At 34.8% G+C, this 24,915-nt stretch overlaps 1 protein-coding gene across 3 annotated transcripts in view; it reads right to left on the bottom strand.

The window, feature by feature from the left end:
* The window catches only part of CRPPA (CDP-L-ribitol pyrophosphorylase A), a 123,384-nt gene that overhangs the window by 40,993 nt on the left and 57,476 nt on the right, over positions 1-24,915 (bottom strand). The window contains exons 6-10 of one of the 3 annotated variants that reach the window (XM_049798807.1): positions 19,796-19,893; positions 16,124-16,213; positions 15,308-15,400; positions 10,735-10,863; positions 9,693-9,766 (exon numbers count right to left, since the gene is read on the bottom strand). In XM_049798807.1, the coding sequence (XP_049654764.1) occupies positions 9,731-9,766; positions 10,735-10,863; positions 15,308-15,400; positions 16,124-16,213; positions 19,796-19,893 (446 nt within the window). In that variant the 3' untranslated portion in view covers positions 9,693-9,730. Of the gene's footprint in view, positions 1-9,692; positions 9,767-10,734; positions 10,864-15,307; positions 15,401-16,123; positions 16,214-19,795; positions 19,894-24,915 lie in introns of those variants that run through there. The other 2 variants (XM_049798806.1, XM_049798808.1) reach the window with 2 other exon arrangements.

The raw sequence follows: 24,915 nt of genomic DNA, 5'->3' as shown, positions 1-24,915 counted from the left end.
ATAGATGAATATAAACCAATGCATGTGTATTTTGCATTTTAAATGATGGGATCTCAGCAGACTATTATTACTCAGAAGCAAGATCTTATGATTAGGACACTATTTTGTGAAGAACCCCCTCTCTTTCTTTGGTTTCCAGTCTACGTAGTTGTTCGTTACAGGGTGCAGTGGATGCTGTAAGTTTACATGGACCTCGGGGGACCAGACAAGAGCGTGGAATAGAAATCTATTAAAGGCTAATAATTCCATAGAAAACAGCTCTGTCCCAGGAGATACTTACGTTAACAATAACTGAGTATAGGGAGAGAATTAGGGGTGTCATATATGCTTTCCCTGATCTGATTCTTTTCTAGGCATTTCTTTACAGCTACTGTTGGACACAAGATAACAGCCTAGACAAACTTCTGATCTGATCCATTATGGTCATCTTTGTTGGTAATATCGCAGCATAATAAAGCCCACTTCAACAAAGAAACCCAAACCTGGGATGTATCAGTACAGGTACTTCCAGATGAGAGAGGTGACATAGCCGTACAAATCTCAAAAAGCTTCAAGTACACAAAGGAGCTACTAGGATAGACAGGCTATGACACAAAGGGAGGACGGAAGAGCTTGAATTCTTTATTCTATAAAAATGTCTGAGAAGGATATGACTGCACTGTAAATGCAGAAAGAGATAAAACACAACTCGTCTTCCAGTAAAAATGAGGGATGCAGAAAAACTTAAGTCATTTTGGAAGAGCACTTGACTGATTAATGAAAAGAATGCAAGACTAGGAAGCAAAGGACTCAACTCAGTGTCAGACACTCTTTTCCAGTTCTGTTTTCTTAATGCTACAGCTTTAGCAATTTTCAACTGCATTTTTGAATGTAAAAAAGGTTATGTTAGTGGTTTTAGTCGTATTAAAAGAAGCATTCTTAATTAGCTGCAGAAATAATAATGTGTGAAAAGGAAAGCTCTCACTCATCCTACTATGTAAGGACGCATCATCTTTCATTCAAAGAAAAATCCTACTGCGGTCAAGAAACACAGCTGTCATAATAGAAGAAAGTAAATGGGGGACGGATTTATTCACAGCTCTTAGAGAATCTAAAAGAGAAGCAGTCTCATTTGAAGACAATAGAAAATACATGGTGGGAAAGACCTCCAGTAGCAAAAGCAGGTTTATAATTTGCTGTTGTTCTATCAGTTATGCTGAGAAAACAATCTTTATTTTAAATAAACTACAAAAGTTAACTGATTTTCTGATATTTTCAATAAAAAATGTCTGTTATGTTTTATTTCTTTCTTCCCAAACAATTTTTAAAAGTTCATTGGGACCTTAAGGCTGTGCACAGGCTGGGGAGTAAAGAGCATTTTTCATTCTTGACGTTGAAGGGCTTTTACTATGAAGTGTAATATCACATATTATTTTTATACACTTCAGCACTGGGTATGTTCCATAATGGATGACTTTCATATGAACAATCTGATATAAGCAACAAATAAGGTTTTGGGTTTAGTATCTCAAATCTGTACAGAAATCTCAAGCACAGCTTCCAACCCTTGTAAAGAAATCCCCCAAAACCAGCCTGGGGCTGGATTACTTGATTCCTGCTTGTAAGTAGTGGGAGAGGGTGAAAGTGGGAATTAACACTCCCAATACAGATTTGATGGCCACTGCCTCCGCTGCACAAATTTTAGGAGCTACCATACCTTGAGGACTGCTGCAAAAGCTGCAGAATGTTTTCAGTTACTAGCAATGTACAGCTTGATGGGGATGTCTTCTTGTGTCTAAATGGCTGAAGATTTTTGTAGTTTTCCTGGTCAAATACAGTGATAAAAATGTGCTACAAACTGAGGAAGTTATTTGGTTGAAGCATGAAGTTACATGTCACAGTAAAAAAAAGTTAAAGCACAACCAATATCTTTATCATTGGATACAAGTAAATTCATGGAGAAGAAATACTGATCTTTGCCTGTAGAAGCCCTGAATTCCACAGAAATGTTACATATCTTTGCCATATGATTAAATACAAAACCTATACAGCAACAGAGAACACATCTTTCTGAGATGACTCTACAGTAAAATATTGATCAGCATCTGTATTACCAGCCAAGCTAGCACTGACTCTATAAAATCCTACTGCCAGAGTTGCTTAATACTTCAGCTATAAAACTAAAATTTGCATTGAAACTGGAAAAAGTTACTTGAAAAATTTTAGCCATATTTTTCACTAAAAAAGTGCATCCAAATACAAAAGATTAGGAAACTAACACAACAGCAACCTGGCAACATTTTCAAAATGTCTCTTAACCACACATAACAATTTTAATAAGCTTGGTTTTTATTGTTGTTTTATGTATTCAGACCTAAGCCATAAAAACCATCTCTATATGGTTTGCATACATCTCTATATGTACTCATCTCTATAGGTGAGTATTTTGGTTACCTGCTAAATGATGCTTCTAGGGGATAGCATGGAAGCAAGGTGAGAAGACTAATTTTTGATGCCCAGCTTAGACAGTAAAAGAGTACAAGAGTTGCTTTAAGCTGAGAATTGCAGCACTAACAGTTCAAAAGTGCAACTCTCTGTAAACAGATACAATGCACTTCACAGGTTTCTGTTAGGCAAGCTAGCAGTGGAAAAAACAAGTTAAAAGCAGTTTGCTTGCAAACAAAATTTCATCATAAATGTTTACGTGTTTCCACTAAGAGATAGCAGGTCAACATCAAAGCTTTCATAAGATGGAAAAAAAAGTCAGAATAATGCATACTAACAGATTTGAAGATGAAACTCAGTTTTGATGCTCATAGTATTTGTTTTTGCAAATGGTTCCAATCCAATGTTTATTTCCTAACACATTAAAGTATCTAGCATAATTAATACATACAGACTTTTCTAAGTTGCTATATTGTATATTACATATTTTCCTTTCCTCTAGAGAGCTCAGCATTTCACCTTTTGAATCCACTTGTTCCCCCCAATTCCACTCCATAGTATTAAGCTATTTTAGTGTAATACATTTTATACAATTAAAATGTCCACAATAGAAACAACTGGCAACCTTTATTGTCTATTATTGGCAGAATGGCTGAACTGGGCTAGAAATGCAAGGAAGTTTAAAGACTGTTTATGGCAACCTTTATTGTCTATTATTGGCAGAATGGCTGAACTGGGCTAGAAATGCAAGGAAGTTTAAAGACTGTTTTATGAAGACATGACTTTTAAGATAAGTCTACATGCCTTAATCATTTTGGATGACAAAGTGATGGCAGAACTCTGATTTCTCCAATTATAAGTTCAATAGCTGAAGTAAGTCTAAAAAGGTTATGTGTAAAAGGCATAAAAAGTTAATCTCATCATTTTCTGTGCAGCTTGTTAAACTCCTAGAAGCTGTAATAGCAGAGACAAATTGAGCAACTTCCTAACCTTTCTCTGATAAAAACCTATAGAGTTATTTAATGAAAACCCCAAAGGTTACCAATTATTTTTCTAAAAAGCTCATCTTCCTCAGACTGGGAATTTGCTACTGCACTGTGAAGTTAGCTTGTGGAAATGCTTCATTTGAGTGTGTTTAGTAAAGTTGCACAGTTGTAATAAATCCACTAATTTATTACCTGTTTTGGCTACGAGAGGAGGAAGATTCAAGGGGAAACAAGGAAAGGCAAGGGAGAGAGAACAACGGAGAGAGAAAGCAAGAGAAAATGAGCAAGGAAATATAAAAGCATTTATGGATGCATTCAAGGTAAGACACACTAAAACCCTGAAAAAAAGAATAACAATCACAATAAGATCCAGTATCAGGCTTCAGGATATCTACTAAAATCAGCAGCAGTACAGGCAAGTTTCTGTGCTTTCCACAATGCTACATGTTTCAAGCAAGACAGACTTCTAGGCTTGGTGTTAAATAATTTAGCACTCAAATGTTTATGTCCCTTCCTGACTCAAAACTGTGCTGGCTTTGTCTAGCGTAGAGTTAATTTTCTTCATGGTAGATGGTATGGGGCTATGTTTTGGATTCGTGCTGGAAACAGTGTTGATAACACAGGAATGTTTTCCTTACTCCTGAGCAGTGCTCACACAGAGCCAAGGCCTTTTCTGCTCCTCACCCCACCCCACCAGTGAGGAGGCTGGGGGGGGGGGGGCACAAGAAGTCGGGAGGGGACACAGCCGGGACAGCTGACCCCAACTGACCACAGGGGTATCCCAGACCATATGGCGTCATGCTCAGCATGTGAAGTTGGGGAAAGAAGGAGGAAGGGGGGGATGTTCAGGGTGATGGCGGTTGTCTTCCCAAGTCACCGTTAGGCGTGGTGGAGCCCTGCTTTCCTGGAGATGGCTGAGCACCTGCCTGCCGATGGGAAGCGGTGAATGAATTCCCTGTTTTACTTTGCTTGCGTGTGCAGCTTTTGCTTTACCTATTAAACTGTCTTTGTCTCAACCCACGAGTTTTCTCACTTTTACTCTTTCGATTCTCTCCCCCATCCTGACACGGGGGGATTGAGCGAGCAGCTGTGTGGTGCTTAGTTGCTGGCTGGGGTTAAACCATGACAAAAGCCTAAAGTTTAACCAATACTTTGGTAAACTTGTAATTAATATATTTCTTAATTGACTAATGTTCCAGAGAGGTGACCTTTTTTAATTTCTTGCTTCAAATGGTACGAAAAAAGATGGAGAAGGTTGGTTTGGTTAAACAGATTTCACTTCAAAGTAAAAAGCCACTTAGGTGGTTTATTATTTCTGTATGTATTACATAGCAGAAAAAAATATTCACACAGAGAAGTATTTCTTTGGAACTACTTGGCTTTCCATCTTTCACACATTAAATTTGGAACTGATTTTCTGTAGGTAAGTAATATAAATATTTCATTGACAGAAATCTTAAGAGAACTCTCCATCAATTTTGATACTAACATGTAAAAATTATAGAAATATGTTGTGCTAACAGGCAGTTGTTACAAAGAGTATGACTAAATCTATATTTTAAAACTGTGCTATTTTCAGAAGTTCCTGTAAATGTGCTTTCATGTGAACAAGTCTGACAGGCAAAAAATTCCAATGATCAAATCAACCAGATGGACCAATGTTTTTTTATCATACACTTTTTGAACAAAGCCTGTTAAGATTTCCACACATTCACACAGTAAAATACATGAATGAACGATGAGCTGTTGGAGATTTAAAAAAAAAAATCAAAGACAAAATTATCAAGGTGAGTCAGAAAGTTATCTGTAACTGTTTGTGTGTGTGAAGTACTGATGGGGCACAATGATTCTTCCCCATGAAAGTATCATCTTTTTCACCAAAGCAAATTAATCTGCTTCAAATAATCTCCACCTGACTGCAAAATTCAAATATGAAGATAAGCTAAATACTGCTGAAATTACTGAAGATCTGAAAATTGATATATGCAAAATATCACCTATAAACTTTTTATTCCATAAATTCTATTACCAACTTTGGAGGGCATTAAAAGGTGATGTGACCGATTCAGAATATTTTCCTCTATGAGCAATCTTAGTGGTTTTGTGTGAGCCACTCCCAAGGTAAAAGGACAATTTTATGTTTGATTTCTTGAGTTGTTCATAGAGCCCCCAGTTCTGTATCTTTTATTTACTGAAAATTCCATCAAGTGTGTCTTGTAGTTTTATTTTAAATTCAGTGTCTGTAAATCTTTTTCATTATGTCAGTTCTACCTATTGCAAAATACATAGTCGTGACTGATCTCAGACAGCAGTAATAATTATTAAGAATTAAATCATGTCCAGCCTCCATAAATATCAATCTCTAGTTTTACCGGTGAAGGACTTGCTAGGCCTTTGTATTAATATACTTACAGATGATGATTTCTATGAGGTTACTAATGTAAAAAGTTTCAAAGTGGATTTGGTTTCCCTCTCTGTTCCACACTGTGCAAGCAAGATCACTCTGGCTCATCACTCATTTGCCCAATTTTCCTTGATGAAAGAGTGAATAGTCTGTAGGATCATGCTATTTAATAGTTGGGTTTCTGCCTCTTGAAAATACTAAACAGTAATTACTCGGCCTTAAGGACTTCTATGAATAGATGTAGGCTTCCATATTCATTACAATCCATTATGTCATTGCAGCTGAAATAAAAAAAAGTGTCATCTTGAGGAGAGAGGTCTCCAGGCAGCATCCCAATCATTCTAATCAGACTGCAATCATTTGACCAATTCTATGCTGATTATTAAATGAATTAAGAAGCAAGCAGGGATCATTTAGGGCATGGCTCACTTGTTTTCAACAAGTTATCAGACTTTCAGTTTGTGGTTTTACTTAATTTGCCCTTCAGGCTCATTATCTCAATACTGGTTGCCAAACCACCTTGTGCTTTGCCACTTTGATGATGCCCTTTAGGGTTGTAATCCCTGTTTTGAGAACCACTGCCTTAATGTCTGCACATAATACTATTTTTAAGGGATCTTTGATGAAAAAGCAACTGTAAACGTTTACCTTTCTAGTTTACCAAACCAGACAGAAAACACATTTAGCACTCTAAGTATTTCTTGAGCCATCAAGTACACTATAGAAGGCCTCTTGTCTTCAAAAAGTCTTAAGGACTACAATAAATGTCCAGTATGTTTGCATAAGAAATCAACCACGCTTCAATTTCCGTTTAGTTTCAAGCAGCTTTGTAACGATTATTCTATTGCATCATTTGTCTCTTTTTAGGTATGGACTGTGGTTTTTCTGGCTGTCAGTGAAGAGGTCCTTAATCAAATAGAGGTTTCAGAGGCAAAAGTATTTGGGGGGCCACCTTGCCCTAGGCAAGCCTTAGCATGTATTTGCTGTTCTGACCCAACATTCTGTCAGTGACTCTCTGAAGTAGGGTTATTTAAAATTAATATAGTTCTATAACTAAGATATATTAGTATTACTTTCATATTTTAAAGCTTTCTGTGGCTTCCTATGTCCATCCATGCAGGCTTTATTTTGGATGATAATTGTTCCTTTTTATTCTCTGTGAAAAGTAAGAAAGTTATTACCGAAACTTTTAGACCAAGATTTTATTATTGCAACCGTCACAAGCTTCTGAATTCGCACTCACATATTATCAAATGCTGCTTATATTTTGTTTTTATGTGTGTTCACTATGTTTTTCTAATTCAGTCGTAAGACATTATTATTTTAAAAGGCAGAATAACAGTAAATAGACAAAATAGTATTTTTTTAAAACATTACTGTCATATTCAAGTATAAAACCATTAACTACTTAGGATATGTTTAAAGATAATAATGCATGTGTTTGTGAGATCAAGGCCCAAGTTCAGTATTATTGCAGCATTGCTCAGAACACAGATCAACAAGTAACTACCACATGCAACTGAGGTTCCGTCCCAAGTCTTACAGTTTGAATGACATAAACCAGTGCTTTCAAGATTAATGTATTTCCAGCCCTGCATGGATGCAATGTCTTGACAATACCTTCTGTATTCTTTGGCTTCTTAGCAATTCTTAACACCTCTTTTAAGTAAAACTTTATTTAAGAGTAACTTGGCTTCTTTTTACAGCTTTTCCTCCTAATATTCAGAATTGGCTGTTCTGCATTATACCCTACTAGACTGACTACTATTAAAAAAAATTCTTATTCTGACACATAGTAATACCATACTCATCATTGCTATTTTCAAGGTAAAGTACTCATTAAATCAAAACAGTTGGAATTTTACTAACATTGCCATCAACAAATGCCAGTTATATCTTCCATAAAAAATGGATTTTCATCCCTATTTTTAATTCACCTTGCTTATCAGCTATTTCCTTCAACTCATCTGAAAAAAACCCAAAAGCTAACTCTACAAGTGCAGACTCTGGAATTGACTAAATACCCTTTTCCCCTCTGTGTTTTGAATATGAAAGACCATTTCTAACATTGCAGAACTGTTTTAGAAAAGAACTGTCTTTAAAAATATTTTCATAAGTGAAATTTAAATAAACAATACTTTCAGGATGCAAACTAGAGCTGTTATGAAGTGGATCCAATCTTTGTATCAATATCAGTAATTCGGCATTCCATGCATAATGTTTATGAGAGAAGTAACTGTTTGTGTACAAGCCATGAACATGCACTTATTTTGAGCAAATGGAAGGTACAAAGCAGGGAATTTATAAAGCACATTAAAGCCTTTTCCTTTAATTTTCCTGACTAGCTTCTTGGAGTATCAAATATTCATAGAAGTACTTGATATCTTTTTCTAAATACCAAATAAACACTGCATTTAAGAAATTAAAATGAAGACTTATACTTTTTCTTAGGCCTTCATATCTCCTTCAATACTGTCAAAAATGTACTCCTAGGTTTCAAAAGCATTTCACTTTCATTTCCAGAACATAAAACCCAATTATATATCTCAGAAAATATTTATTTCATCAAATTTACTTTTCTAATGCAGAATCTTAAAGAGTGCCCCCATATTCTTTTATATCAACATATCTTCATACCCACTTAATCATACAACCCTTCTAAATGCAAAATAATTTCACCTCAGTATTACCATGGTCATGTGTCTCAATAAATTATCTGCCCCTTACATTTTATCCCTGTTTTTGAACTAGTAAAAGTGTGTATATCAACCATGCATGTCTGGTAGTGATGATATAAACTGTCAGCTAGAGGGAAGCTCCATGAAGTAATCTGTCATCACTTTTATTGAAATAAACTATAGCTTTCAGGGACTTCTGGAAAGCGGATACTGATAGAAGTTATTGTGACAACAGGCTGAGTATCCTGCATTACAGCAGCAGGTGCTTTTTGTGTTTCCACTACCTTTGGACCCCCCATTATGCCAGTATGAAACTTACCCTTCCATCCTCAAGCATGCAATTCACCTATGGATTAACCTATTAGCTAATGGGTTGTACTAAAAGTAAATTACCTTGGTGACTCTTAAATCATGCTTTGGAACTAAAAAACGACCCCCACCCCACCCCCCACCCCCGTTTTAAAGATGTCTATTCACTTAACAAATTGCTTTTGTTCACAGTGCTCCCTTCTCACTCTCCCCCAGACCAGCAATAAAGTTTGGGTTATGTCATTTCTAGATTCATATGTCAAGTCTTTCCACAGGTCTTCACCTAGAAACAATTCTGTTCTTTGTAGATCTGCAGCCAAGAGAAAACTTGACACATGTATCACATATATACACATGATCTGTATAACCTATTTGTTACTCATCTATCAAAACACTAACAAGCAGGAACTCAGGACTATATTACCATCTTTCGTGAGCAGGACATGTTTTAAAGCCATTTTAAAACAAGGTAGTTAGTGGTAGTTTACTTACTTTGCAACGTGTTTTACTCTATATAATATTTTTTCCATGCTAATAAATGACAACTCTGCCTGCAGTGATATTACATAATCATTCTAAATTTTTATTTTCAAAAAATGGAGGTAACTTTCTGCTATAATTCTCTTACCACCAAGGATGAAGAATTTCCATTCAGATGTCACATTGTTGTTATACATGCCTGTTATTGATACAAAGTTTTGGTGCCATGGTCATAAAAATCCACTGAAGATTATAGAAGTTTTTCCTTTTTTCCAGTCAGTGTTACTAACTGTTGTTATCCACATATATATATTTCCATTTACATATAAAATCATATACACTCCCAATGAAGTTTAAAAGGAAAAAAATGTACTTACACTAAAGCAATATTTGCAATGTTACTTTTTACCATGATAAGGTGCCTCTTAGAGCTACTTTTCAACAGTTATTCAAATTATTTTTACCAAGAAAAGCCAGAATTCACCCTGGAAAAAATGGGGTTTGATAGTACCAGAAAGAAGATTGAAAATAGTTGTATGCCCTTGTGTGTTCTACAAACAAGAGACAAACTAATGTCATATAATAGCATTATTCATATTCTGTTGGCATTAGAGGTCTGTAAAAACATTAACTGATAGGTATTGATACTCATAGCTCTTAATAAAACCATAGAATTTGGAGGGAAAACAAAGTCTTTGGTATACCAGAAAAAGATACATAAATATAGTCATGTTTAATCAATTATATATAAACCCAAAAAACCTAACTCAACCTTAAAAAAATCAGTTGAGATTACATTTATTGTTCTTTATTAAAATTTCCATTGAATAACTTACTTCTTCCTTCACTGTTGACTAAGTTAAGAAGCTGCAAAGACTACAACTGCACTGGAGGCAAGGCAGCCCACTTTTCTGGCTGGCACAACACATTTCCCGGGCAAAATGGTTTATTTTGAGTAGCTTTTGTGAGTACAAAGGATGCTGGAGGGCTAACCCTTTTTGCCCCCAGCTGAGGCAATTTGCAGCTATTGCAGACATGGACACTTGTTTCAACACTTATATGCCATGCCCTTTCTGTCACCTGAATACCAAACACTACTTTGAAGAGGAATGTAAAATTCTGCAGAACCACTGATCAAATGCACTTTTATTATGTTTTACTTTGTCAATGCTGCAAAAAGCAAGTTTCAAGGCAGAAAAGCAAAAAGAAGAAGGGCCCTGACATTTTTGCATGCTTCTAAAAGATCTTTACCATTTATTCGTCTCTAATCACAATGCTTACATTTTTGCCTATAACTACAGGCTCTTCTGAATTTTGAACAAGAACAGGCAAGAATCTTCCCAAAAAATATTTTCATGTCATATTTATTTCCTTTTGATTTTGTTTTAAATGAAGATTCTATCATTAATCATATAAATCAGAGATAATTTGCACATAGAAAAAGAATACATACCTTATATTGGATAAGGAGACCATAAACCAAAATATTTTTTTTTTTCACTTCCCTTGCAAATTTCTTGATCCTAGTTAGTTCTTCCATCCCAATGCTGAAAGAAATATTTTCTGAAATATCCAAGTGCACCTGCAGAGGAACAAACAAGAAAAAAAACAAACCCCCAAAAATTCTGCTTTTTCCATTGTATCTTATTCTAGACTTCCAGCTTTTAGTATCTCATTTTTATATGTTAAGCACACATAAAAATACAGGCTAACAAAGGTTTTTCTTAGTTAGTTTCTATTACTATTGAATTCCAGTACTTATATATTTAGTGACATGAAAATTATTTCTTTTCAAAGCACAGTGAAACCAATACACCAGAAGACATCGGAATACAATGTTTTAACTGCATATTAAAAATATTCAATTAAATCAGAAAAAAAGCCAACCTTCTTTTCTAAGCTCTAACTTTCACAGATTTCTTTCTTTTACTATCAGGATACTAGAGAAATACAGGTGTTTTTCTTAAGCATCTTAAAGGTTTTCAAAATGGAACTGTATTATTTAAAGATTTAATTTGAATTTACCACCTTTTCAGCATAGCATATTAGTTGCCTCAATTGGATTAACTTCAAGATAACACTTCAAGTTTAAAAAGCAGAAACTACTACAAAAGAACATAGGGATATGACTGTCCTGAGCTCTTGGGCTGGGAAAGGCAGGTCTCATATCCAGCAGGGATGCTACACAAACATGGTGGGTCTTACAGGACCTGAACTGTTATCTCCAGGGATGTATCAACTAGCTCAACCCTTTCCCAAAGCTTACGTGTTCCACAGTTTAATCAGCTTACTTTACAAAGTTTCTATTAACTGTAGAAATCAAAATTAAGGATGATGATTTCTACATATAAAGTTTCAGCATCGATTAATATCAGAAATACTTTTCCCTTTAAAAGAAAGAGAAAATATTTTTCTGGCTGAATGATTCCATCGATATAAAACTTATCTGTAAGTACGACAGAGAGGCAGGAGTATAGAGGTAGCCCCAGAGATCTGTGCTTGGGAAAATTATTTAAAGTTCTCTTTGTACCTTATGTTCAATTTATCCTGACAGATAATAGGTTTCTACTCATTTTCCCTTCCAATACTTTTTAAAAAGCTGTTTATTGTCTAAGTGTATATTCACCAGGAGCAAAGCTGTTGTTTTCTACTACACAGGCAGAGACTAATTTTCAAACACTCACTATTTTGTTATTTTTTACCCAAAACAAGGCAAAGTACGGCTCATTTACAGCTATTTACAAGAAATTTTAAAACCTATTATTTTGAGAGAACACAGCCTAACACCTATTTACCATTAAACTGTTCCACAGCTTTAAAAAGGGATTTTTCTCAAACTTAATTTTGTACTGAAATGCAAATAATGGCAACTACAGAGCTGAAGTACTAACTTTCCTTTCTTTCTAACCCTAAGGAATAACAACAAAATAAAAATCATATCTATTCATAGCATCTACAAACGTGAACATGTGTTACTCAGAAAAGTAATGTCAGTTTAAGAATATGATTCTTCTGGTTATAGCAGATAGGATATTGTTTTGATGCAGACAAATAATTGCATGAAGTTTACCTCTGTGCTTCCTACTTCTCCTGTAACATTAATCTTTCCTTTTCTGCTATGTCCAGATACGGTAGTCCAATTGCTGCTTCAGCTTACAGATGCCACAAAAAACTCCAGTCAGGCACCAGGATAAAGGATAGACTTGGAAACCTGTGGCAATTTATAGGCAGGAATATGGACAGAAGTCTTCATGTCCAGTGCAAGCTCATCCTTTTACTGGGATAATTCTCCCCGGGCTAGTGAAACAGACAATCTGGCTCAGTAATAACACCTGTCATTTTTACAAATAAAGAAGCTGAATATCGGAAGCAAAAAATAAAACTGACTTTCTTAATTATCAGATTGTTACAAAAAATTTACACGTCCTGAAATGAAAGAATAGACAAGAACTTTCCAATTACAAAGAAGTCTACATTAGACTGTTCTTGATTATGAGGTTAGAACGGAAGCAGTTAGCTGCTCTCCTCATTTATTCTTTCAATTCTTCACTATCAGGAATTCTTTTACTTTTGAGAGTAGAAAATAATAATGTTTCCCATACAGCTAGTACCTAAAACCTGTGCATTTAAATACCATCATATTGCTTAAAATTCTGAGTCACATTTGCCTGAGAAATATTAATGTGCCCTTTTACATCAAAAGAAAGTATCTTACAAGACTTTTCACCAACAATACATTCAGGTTTTTTGTTAAACGAAGTATATAGTGAAGAATAAAGCTGAGGAAAAATCCCGCTCATAAGCCTTAGTGAGGAGGACACCCAACACCAAATTTAATTAAAGACTGCTGAAGGAAGTTTCCATCCCCCAGCCATACCATCTGTAATGAGTTTTAGGGATCAGAAGTTTAAAGGACTTATATAGTTCCCACTGATTAATATAAGACAATGATTTGTTTAGCTAATTCTTCAGTCATTTAAAACATACTTTCCAGTCCTCCTATTTCTTCCTTCTTGTATGTCTAAAAAGATGGTGTGGTAACTCTATAAAATTTGAAAGTGAAGCATAAAATGCCTTTTTATAGTTAGGGTACTTCATTTTTTTAAAGATACTTTTAACAAATATATGTGTATCTGTGTTTTAAAGGTTAGCAACTGCTTCAACCTAGTTATAAGACTTTTCTCCCACTGTCTAGTTTTAGGAAATTTCAAGTAGTTGTCAGGAACAACGGATTGATCTGGAGTACAGTAAAGGGATTCAATGTATCATTTTCTCCTGAGGCTATTTTAAAAGTTGTCCACCTAAATAATTTATGCATGCTGCAGGCTGCTCAAGCAAGTACACATTCATTAAAAATGGTGCTGGATTCTACAATGACTTCAAGATCTAGTATCTTAGGGGCAAAACCTAAACTTCATGGTGAGCTTGTGTAAGCATTATTTGCATTCATACCTATTTCTCAGGAAATATTACGTCCAGAATATTTATAGCTACAATTATTAAAGCAAAGCTCTCACATTCCATGTGTCACACTAAAAAAAGTACTTAATTCGAAGTCCAGAGTAGGGATTAGCTATGAATCGGGCAAAAAATAAGCATGCTTTTAACACCATAGTATTACCTAGTTGATTAACAATTCCAACTTTATCTGCACACCCCCAAAATCTAACACAGACAGAAATTATTTTTATATTCTTGATAGAGGACTACTGAAAACATTCTCAGTCTAGAAAAGAGCATTCTGCACATCCAGTAGCCTTGTATATGGGCAACAGAATTGGAGGTGTGCCATTGTTCTGATTATAAAAGGCAGAAATAATTTATCTTTGATAATTCAGTAAAATTAAAGCCTCACTCTGAACTTCCTCAGAAACAGGGTCAAGAAAAAAAGGTGGTCTAGAAATAAAGTGCTAAATATTGATGTTCATAGAATCACAGTAGCTTACTCCAAGACAACAACAGACAATAGGTGAGGATATAACTTTTTTCATTTGTAAAAGTAATTGATCTTCACGATATCTCATTTATTTGTTAGATCAGTAATGAAATTTCATCACTTAGATTTCAGATTAAGCCTAAAATTGAGAAGCAAGTGCTCAGTTTTACCTCCAGATCACTAGACTATACACTTCAGAAACTGTTCAGGCCCCATGTAAAATAACTATTTATTCCTTTTTCAAGAGCTTCATATACGGAATTGTATTTTCAAATCACAACACATTATCTTGTGTTATTGCTGGAGAGTATAATAAATGTAGTCCAGAGGCACAGTCCTTGTGATATATGGCATTAATGACACTCAATCCACCCAATACTTCTCATCCTTACCTATTAAGCTAGAAAACATAATGACAGAATTAATTGGATCTGGTTACACTGCATGGAGACTTTCAAATCTACTCCTTTTTAACAGTCTGAGTAAATAAAAGTCATGTACACCTTCAGCTGTCGTCCACATGAACTGTTAAATTATTATGGCAGCAATACTCAAATTTCAGCCAAAAATATACTTTAAAACTTTTGCCACATACCACAACAGATTTTTCAGTCTTACAACATCTCGATAAGTATGTATTAAAGTAATTTTGCAAAGTACTTCAATGTTAGTTTTTAATACTTGGACCAGAAAAGCAATAATAATTTTAAAACTTTGAATGAACCACACAGCACAGAAAAAAATAAAGCCACTTAAATCTGTTTCAACTGAGCATTCAAGAAGGGTACATCATTTGCAGCATCTCCAGCAGAGATGGAGTACAACAGCAATGCAGGAGTTAACAGTTCAATATGACTAGCCACAACGAATTCTTCACAGAAATACATAACTAATGAATTGTCATTTGCTAATGTTGGTTTATTTCCTGACAGCATGCAGTACATTTGCAAGTGCAAATGATGCTCTTTACAGTCCAATTTACTGTTCAAATTTACAATTTTATTCAGAGCTAGCAGCAGTTTAAATCTAGTCTAACATTTAAAAGTAATTCATTAGATGCTTTTTACAGTAACTTACAGGAGTTACCTACCAAAATAAGGACAACTGGATATAACAGAGGAATATTTGATTTTTCCAACATATCTACTAGTTGCTGGGTTTCTTGAATGGCACACTTTTTACCCTAAATGAAAATAAATGTTTAGAATTACTGAAAACGTCAAGCAATGATTTCATAAAAATGGAATTCAAAGAGCTGTTCTTTACCAAAAAAAAGATGCAACACTTTTTTTGGGTTTGGGGTTTTTTCTTTGGTTGGTTGGTTAGTTTTAATATATTAGTAATGCTTTTGTCTGGTAAAGTTATAGCTGTTTGAAAAAGACTGAGATTAATAATATTACACTTAAGAAATATATTTTTATATATATATATATATATCACAAGTTTAAAGATCTTGATTGGTCTCAGGTATGGTTCATCTAAAACCTTCCTGTTCCCATACAGGGACCCAAATACACATTGCATGGCAGGCATGTGTCCAAAATGGGAAACGCTAATTTAGACCACAGTAGCAATGCACAGTTAGATGACTACACATATGACATACCTCTTCTTGAGACAATTCACTTCAATACGATATCTATAAAAGGAAATTTTAAACTACTTCAGTTGCACCCCTCTTGGGCAAGAATTCATCGCTAGTTTAACAACATACTGATGGAAGTGCAGAACCAGGAGAGAAAGAACAGACCAGTATCTCAAAGTTCTAGTTTGGTGCTCATCAGAAACACCAAACATCGGAATGGATACAGCATTATAGAAATAACAAACAACTTATTACTTGAATATGTAACTATTACTAGTAACTTCTAGTGCAAAAGTAAAAGCATGCATCCATACTACTTACTTTTACGCAAACAAAATTGTAGCACTGTCCTGAAAAGATGTTTTGGAGATGGCTATCATTTTTGCTTAGAGATATTGATATCGCTTCAACCTGATTAGAAAAAAAAAATGTTACCATGTCACAAATTTGACTTCAGCTTTAACTATCTGCTAAAGCTTCCACCATTATGGCAAAGTTTGTTCATTTAAATGATTTAAAATTGGCATTTGTTACTTCCATTATGAGAATTAAAAATTGATCAAATTTTTAGGTGACTCAACACTGAAGTATGCAGTGCAACACGCTGCAGGTTTCTGCAAGTTTTTGCTGAAGCACACTGTTAGAGGGAGCCATTCCAGAAACAGCCCTGCAAGTATCAGACACTACCACTGATGCCTGGGTTAGGATGTTCAACTGTTCCCAGAGATGAAAACACTGTTCAAAGGATCAAGATGACCTAATGATTTTAGACCTCTGAGAAAGTCTCTATAATATTCAAATATTTTGTCTTCATGCAACTAAAAATAAATTAAGAAGTACTTATAAAAGACCAGGTACACAGGTATTCTAGGATTCTGCATACAAGACACATTTAGAATTTCTCCTGAAAATAATTTCCTCAATGAATATTTTAAAATACTATCTTAATCACAGACATACTTATTTTGCAACCTTTAACTATAACACCAGCTAAGAAATGATCTTATCCTAATTAAAATAAAAAGTAGATTCTACTACATTATTGGCTTCAGGATTGCCTTAAGTAAAAGAGCAAACCAGGTAGTAGAAGGGGAATTTGTTCCCTACGAGAAGATAACACTTTGAAGCCAATAAAAAAAAACCATGAAAATAAGGCCAAAAAACCTTCACGTTGCTTCTATTAAACCAGCAAATCTCACTGTTCCACTGCTCAGATGAGCTTTATTTCTGCCCAGAAGACTTTATGTGTAGCAGCAAACAACAGAAGCAATACACTGCTGTGTTCCCTTGAAATGTCACTTAATCCACAATCCAACAGAAGTACCAAATACAACATTTAAAAAGGCTTTGTGCTGTTATCTAAAGCTGTATTTGTTTATTTTTTTAATACTTGGGGATCTAACTTGTTTGCAAAGGAAGGTGGTTTGAAACCCAAAAGTTGGTATTTATGCATTGAAGATTTTAGAAACATTTTGGGCTGAAAATTTGGTAACACAGCCCCAAACAGTTGACATTTACTATTTTAAAGAGATTTAAAACAAAAAATCAAAGAAGGCAAGAATTACTTGAAATATTTTTAAAATGCAATACTCCAAGGCTCTCCTGGCTTGAACTTCTGCAGAAGTAAAATTAGAAATCCCCAGTACCTTTACAACCTTGCACATACTTAGATGAACAGCAGCATACTGCATGCCAGAGTCTTTTCAGAAGGTAAATAGAACATGACTCAAGGGAGAAGGCCTACTTTTTTTTTTCCTTGAGATATTACAATACATGATGCTTAAGTATTCCTGAACATTTAAAACTTAATTGGGTGTATCAGAGTTTTAATTTAACTTGAACAATTTGATAAAGCAGTACACTGAGCCTTTGTTTTATAGCCATATTATCCAACAAGAATTAAATCAGATTTCCCTCTTGGAAAAGTAAGCACAGCTGCCTAACTAGAAGCTTCAATACATCATCAATTAGCTAAAATTAATTCTTATTCTATTTGGCATGTTAGTGTCCTATGCAATTTTTCAAATTTTTTTTTTGTATTTTTTTTTAATTTTTAATTAAAATTAGTATTAATCAAAGTTGCCAGCTACTTGAGAGAGCAAAATTTACCTAAAAATACCACCTCAGTAAAAAGTGTTTGTCAGATAATGTTTCAGTGTTTAAATAGAAAAAAGTATATGGATTTGCTTAATCACTTCTGGTCATTGTAGCAATTGTTATCCAGCTAGTATAAAGAAGCAGAGATGGCAAGTTTTTATGAACATGAAGATAGGAATAATAAATATGTTTAATCTAAGGGTTCATAAAATGAATGACTAAGGATCTTTCAAAGAACAATACAAGACAGGGATCTTGATGGAGTTCTTTGGCAGGTATCACTGCAGGAATGTTTTGAAAGTGTTGAAGAAAAATTTAACAATCAACTTCATTATGAGGAAAGACAACATGGATCAAAAAAGAGAAGAATGGTGCTAAAAATCATCAACTAAATAAACTGGTTTAATAGAGCCATCAGAAAAATTCAGTCCCATATCAGTAGGAATCCCTTAAATTTATGCCCTCATTACCTTGTTTGTGGTCATTTTATGTGTGTTTTATTCAAATGCACTGTAGGTTCAGGTGCCTGACCAACCCAACAATTAACTGGTTTTGCAATAAAAATTTGAAAACATGTTGTAAATTTTAACTAGTTTTGGTGCCAGTCTGATTTGAGGTTGCTAAGTTTGGAGTCACAGTGCTGGCTGATCAAACATAATGCATTCTTTCACTTTTATTACTGGCTTGGAAGTGTTTCTCATGGTATGATTAAAGTGGTTATATGCAAACATAATATATAGATATAGTTAAGTCAGCACTTAAAGTAGTACTTTTTTTCTATTATGGGTAAGTGATGTACGTCTTCCTAGTAATTGCAGAATAGTTTAAATGAAGAGAAAAAAGGAAGAATAGCAATGGTCTGGTATCAGTGAAATGGAAACATACTTCTGCTTCATTATACAACTGTTCAGACAAGAAAAGACCTTATTCAATTCTGCTAATGTTTTGCACTTTTAAATGTAGACATTTAATAGACATAAAGCATGATTTTCCATGCTAAATACAATTCTTTCCAAACAAAAACTCTAAGTACAATGTCAAATGACATTTCTAGATATCAAATAGCAATCCAGTTTGCTACAGAAGAACATCCTACTATTAACTAAGCACACAATGCAGAAGATCAACAGACATGAATAAAACCATTATAGAAGTAACACTATGCAAATCACGAAAACTGTGGTTTTGAACAGCTATTCCCTGTCTGCTTCTCTGGCTAATAGAAACATGTGATATCATCACATAAGAAATAATTAAGAATCACCCCAAGATCAGTCAAGATTTAAGCAAATACCAAATATTAATCACCTTTGGGAAAATGAAGATATGTGGTAGTTCTATTAGTAGGAATAATGAAAAAGGAAAAGATAGTTAAATGCCAGTAGAAAATTCCATCGATACCCTACAGCAAAGGCTTCAATGAGCATTCACTATGAGTGAAATGTACCCTTATCTTTGCAAAAAGGCTGATTAATTTGACTTTGTATTCACAGTTCTGCAGGAGTACAACTTACTCTTTAATTGGTTCAGACTTTAATTCAGACTTCAAAGTAACAAAAGCATATCCTCTGTAACATATTTGTAACAACTTGGGCTTACTGAATTCATAAAATCTAAAGAAAATGGCCTCTCTGTTGTCTGGATCCAATTTCTCCTCTAATCTAATATATACATTTTAAGAGGATCTGTAAGATCCCCCTCTATAGCATAATTGGGCAGAAGATGCTTCTTTCTTGGTAACTTCCACACCTGGTGTTAATTCCTTGTAATTAATACTACAGTGACAGAGAAGGTCTCAGTTTCTGTATTCACATTATTTAGACCGTTTCTTATGAGTTGTGACAACTAGAAACATTAAATTAGTTGTACTGTTTACAGCCATAGAATCGTACTTACTTTTATTTGGCTTTTCAGACATTCATGAAGGAGAAAACCTACTTGTGCAACAGCTTCGTTCACATCGGTAATAACACAAACTTGTTGTGATAGGTTGTCTGTGATCAAGAAGAAGACCTTAGTATTTCATGCAAAGATAAATCAGTCAAAATTACTAATCTGCTAAACATTACCTTCAATCCATATACTGCTGTCTTTTGAGAACCTTTTCAATAGCTCTAAGTTTAATTTTAAGATGACTTTTTTCAAGGCACAGTAAATATAACTACATAATTTATATAACACATATGTCAAATATAAAATTCATATTATATTTTATATGATTTTGTACAACATGAAAACATCACATAAGGCCTGTCCCCAAAGCCCATTTAAAAAAGGGACTTCTATGAAAAGGTATTTGTTCGGGTCCACATTACTGACACTAGATGACAACCAGGAATGTAACATTTTGAAAACTTCATACCACTTATCACTTCAACAGATCACTAAATGCAGTGTCAGCAATATTGAAAAAAGCAAAAAAAACCCAGGAGATAGCATAAATCCTCTTCCCAACAATATATACTACATAATAGCCAAAACAAAACAAAACAAACAAAAAAAAGTATTGAAGATACTGTTCAGGGGAACAGTAGATATAACTGTTCACCTCAATATCAAAAAAGTTGTAGAGTCAGTGACATAGATCTTGGCCTGGGGAACTTCTTAGATCTTTTACTGGTGGTGGAAAAAATATAATATTTTGTTAATACCAAGAACAATAGTTTTAAATTATTGCCTGATCTGCTCCATAAAGCAAGTATTTCAGAAAGTTAGTATTTTCTCATGTTATTGACTACAGTTTCAAGATTCAGTGAGCATTTTCCTTTCTTTAAGCAAACAAATCAAAATAATTCAAGTCTGGAACTCTCACTTCTAATTCAGGATTTTATCCTTTAGATGCTGAATTAATATGCAGACCAAGCCAAAAGTTTGCAATGTCTTTGAAGTAGGCCTTCCATAAGCAGCTAGAAAATTCAGAAACGTAAAGTCATTTATGTTTAAAGCAGACCTCAATGAAACTTCAGGGACAGAAATATACAACTACAAAATAAATTAGTAGTGAAAGACAAAAGAAATTATAAAATTATGGCCTAACTGCTCTTCAAACAAGTCTGAATATAAAGATACATATTTGTTGCACGCGGAAAGTTTTTTTGTAATTACATACCACACAATAAGTTCAATCAGATGCATTACTTAAGTAAACATCTCGCTTTCTGTTGTAAGCTCAAAGACTTCTTTACAAAAATAGACATACAGACCTGAAAATTAATTTTAAAGCTGCTGCGGAGTTAGCATTATTGGAAAGTGACTTGTGATTTTTAAACAATTTTTTGTCAGCAGGAAAAGTGAATTAAGCACTGAGGATCCCAAAAGATAATTACAGTGATTTTATGAATCATGGGCATTTATTATGTTCAATATTTATTACGTGACAACGAAAATAGTGGTAGCAACTGGCTTTGTATTAAGTTAGCAAGAATGGGGAGGGGGTAAGAAAGAGAGAGAACAATAAACATCTGCTTATAAATCATCACAACCAGATGAAAGCGAGAATTAAAAAAATGCATGGCCAGTTCTCACAGGACTGGAAATTATGGGATACCACAACTGTGAGAGAAATTATCTTCCCATAGATTCACTGGGCAAAAAAATATACTGAGCATGCATCAAAGTTGGCTTCTACTTAATACAGAATAACTTTACAGTCTAAAAAAGGGGTCAATGGGAAACCATATTGAATTAATTTCTTATCAGCAGAAAGAAACCGGTGGGTAGATTGAAATCAGAGCAAGAGCCACTTGAATTTAGTACTGTACACGGAATGCAGATACACTGCAGATATAAAATAGATATACATAACAAACCAGACTGGCATATCAGATTTCAATAACTCAGATTCTATTGAACTAAGTAATTTAATGAAGAAGGTCAGATTGGAGCTATTACAAAAATCCACATGTGGAAGAAGGCTGTGGAATCCAAAAAGGCACCATAACTTATGCTCAGACAGTTCTTTTTAAAAAGAAGTCAGTTATCAACAAGCGTCAAAAGTAACCTCACAAGAGGCTGCTCAAAGACTGCAACTATAAAAGCCCATCTCACTCCTCTCCCCAGTCCCCTTAAACCTCTGACTTCCTGTAATGTAGACGAGAAAGGAGAGACAACTGCCAAAACAGCAACTAAGATTTGCAGGTTGAATTTAATAAAGAAGAAAGCAAAATTGAATGAAATGTGAAAAAGTGTATTTTCAATCTGGAGGAAGAACTTAAATGTTATAGGGGGAAAGTCTATTAATAAAGTATGAAAAAAAATAAAGTAATGGTAATATACACATTGAAAAGTTGCTACATGCTTTTAAATGATCAAGAAAAATGAATAAAGGAAGTCTGGGAAATTCGTCATTTATAAAATCATCATAGCAAAGCAATAGTTCTGTTCTAGTTGAGGTTTAAAACTCAATTTCCATTTAAATCCCAACTGTTTCAAGCGGTCAAAAAGATCTGTACGTTGATTTAGACGGTCTGCACCTTTGTTGTATTGTGGGAAGGAAGGCTGAGTGGAGCCTTCCTCCCCGAGACTGCCTGTGTCCCACCTCCGGGAAGCTGATGGAGCTCTCTGTCACTCAGCATAATCACACTGAACCCAGCGAGCGCAGCTGGAGCGCCGGCTCATAACTCCACGGATTTCATGAGTTCCGCTGACTGCCAGTAAAGCTAATCACGTGCAGAATTTCATTCCTGGTTTTCAGAAGTCTGTCTGGGTGAACAAAACAGTCATTCTGGAAAGCCATGTCATGGCCATGTCACAAAGAATTTTAATAATCAACTAACAGAATTTCGGTTTTCATCAGACCGCTGGATAATTCAGGCTGGAAGGGACCTCAGGAGGTCTCAAAGTGCAAACTCCTGCTCAAAGCAGGGTCACCCATGAGGTCAGGCCTCGTTGCTCAGTCCCTTACCCCCCTGGCACTTGAAAACCTTTCAGGATGGAGTCTGCACAACTTCTCCAGGCAACCTTTTCACTGCTTGATTGTCCTCATGGTGAAAGAGTTTTTCCTTTTATTAAGTTGGAACTTCCCTTGGTTCAATTTTTGTCTGTTACCTCTTGTCCTCCCACTATGCACCACTGTTCTACTTTCCTACTTTCGTGCCATACCTTCCTTTTTATTTGCCCAACCTTTTATTTCTTTTTCTCTCGCTATTACATTATCTATCAAAATCTCTCTCTTGCTTTGGCCTTCTCTTCCTCTACTTACTTTAAACTTCCTATTTCCCTGGAAACCTCCTCTTCCCAATGCACATCTCCCATTTACTCTAGGCTTCTTTCCAGCTGTACCTGATTATGAAGTAACCTTCCCCGTACTGCATCACATTTAACATCCACTCAAAGCATATTTTTTTCATAAAATTAAGAATAGTTAAAACTTTACACTGCCAAATTCTGTTAGGTTAAACACTCAATTTCTCTACCAGGAAAGGGGGAGGAATTTTCTTCATTAAAGATAAATTTGATGCAGGACTTCAGAATTTGTTCCATTAAACCTTCTCTCTCTCCAGCAGAAAACTTAATTTTCAATTTTTCTGTGCCGTTCTTTGATATCCTGAAAGCTTTAGGTCACATTATTATTCAGTAACACCTGTTACCGTCTTTATCGTATGATCTCACCCAAAATTATAAATTAAAATGTGCGCATGTTTATGGAACTACCTTAGTTAGATAATGTTTTAAGTGTACTCTAACAAATGACTTAGAAGTTTACCCTGAAAAGCATGCCACAAACAAGCAGCAATTAAAATAATACTTTGTTTGAATAAAGGTCATAAATATCATATCCTAGGGAATTAATACCATAAGAATAAAAATGCATCTGAATGGTAAATAGGTTTTAGCCTAAAGACATAAATTTTTTCTCTTAATTGCACATTTATGTGTATACATACACTTGTTTTTGTAAACATATGTTCATAACATGCCATTCTTGGTCTGTCATTACAATTCCTACTCTTTTGGAGGCACACCCTATTCAACAAAATACTTTTGAAGTTTGCAGTAAATTCAAAATAGTAAATTAATTTATCATAATTCCATTTTCACTTTCTACATAGCAATGGCTTGACTGGTCTGGAAATTCAGTATGATTCTCCCTGGCATTTTTAGTATCTCATAACAGAGATGTTTCTACCACTGTAAACACAAGAAAAATGAAATAAGTACTGCTAAGGATTTAGTTCATTCATGCCCAAGAGAATGAGTTGAAATTGTTATTCATATAACATAGGTAACAAAAAATATCTAACAATTCTGTTTACCCATTCTACATTTCTCAGTAGCCACAAAAAACAAAAGCTAAACTTGACACTGTCCCTACCAGTACTAGTACACAAAGAAGAGAGGAAGATTTTTGTGGAAGAAGACAAGGAAGAGGGTTGTTTTCACCTGACAAGAACTATTCCGAGGAATACCTCCCCACCTCCCAGCCTATTTCTTTGTCTCACAGCAGAGAACAGCCACTGGTTAATGAGCATGCCCATGAAAATGCAGCGCACCTGGAGTAAGATATCTGTCCTTTGATAAACGAGGCTTATATCAGGTTTGGGGTTTTTTTAATAAAAAGTCATGTGGGTTCTTCATATAACACAAAACATAGTATGTAGCTCCCAACAGTCATAAACAGTTTGAAGGCATTACGATATTTTTCTTGGCACTTGCAAAACATAATTGTATCTACATCATCAGATACTTATTTAGCCAAATGTGAGGGCAAAATATCCAATCTGCAAGTGCATGCTCTTGTGAAAAAGTCATTGCAGAAGAAGGGCCCTTAAGAAAAGAAAAAGGAGGTGGAGAGAGAGTCAAACTCTAAGTTGCAAACTTCTACTGAGAAACACCATTTAAAGTTTACATGTTGGAACTAGAGTTCAAAGATACCTACCCTGAGGGCAGTAGTCCTAATGGAAATTTTTTAGGATGTTTTGTATTAGCCTGATCTTAACTACATTTCTCGATGAGTCACCCTTATTGTAAGATGATGTTTTCTTACTTCAAGACTATTAAAAATAGGCATGTGCCAC

This window comes from Accipiter gentilis, chromosome 4 (genome assembly GCF_929443795.1).
Source record: "Accipiter gentilis chromosome 4, bAccGen1.1, whole genome shotgun sequence".
Classification (NCBI taxonomy): Eukaryota; Metazoa; Chordata; class Aves; order Accipitriformes; family Accipitridae; genus Astur; species Astur gentilis.
The sequence above is the reverse complement of the archived record's forward strand: the minus strand, read 5'-3'. Positions and strand labels throughout refer to the sequence as shown.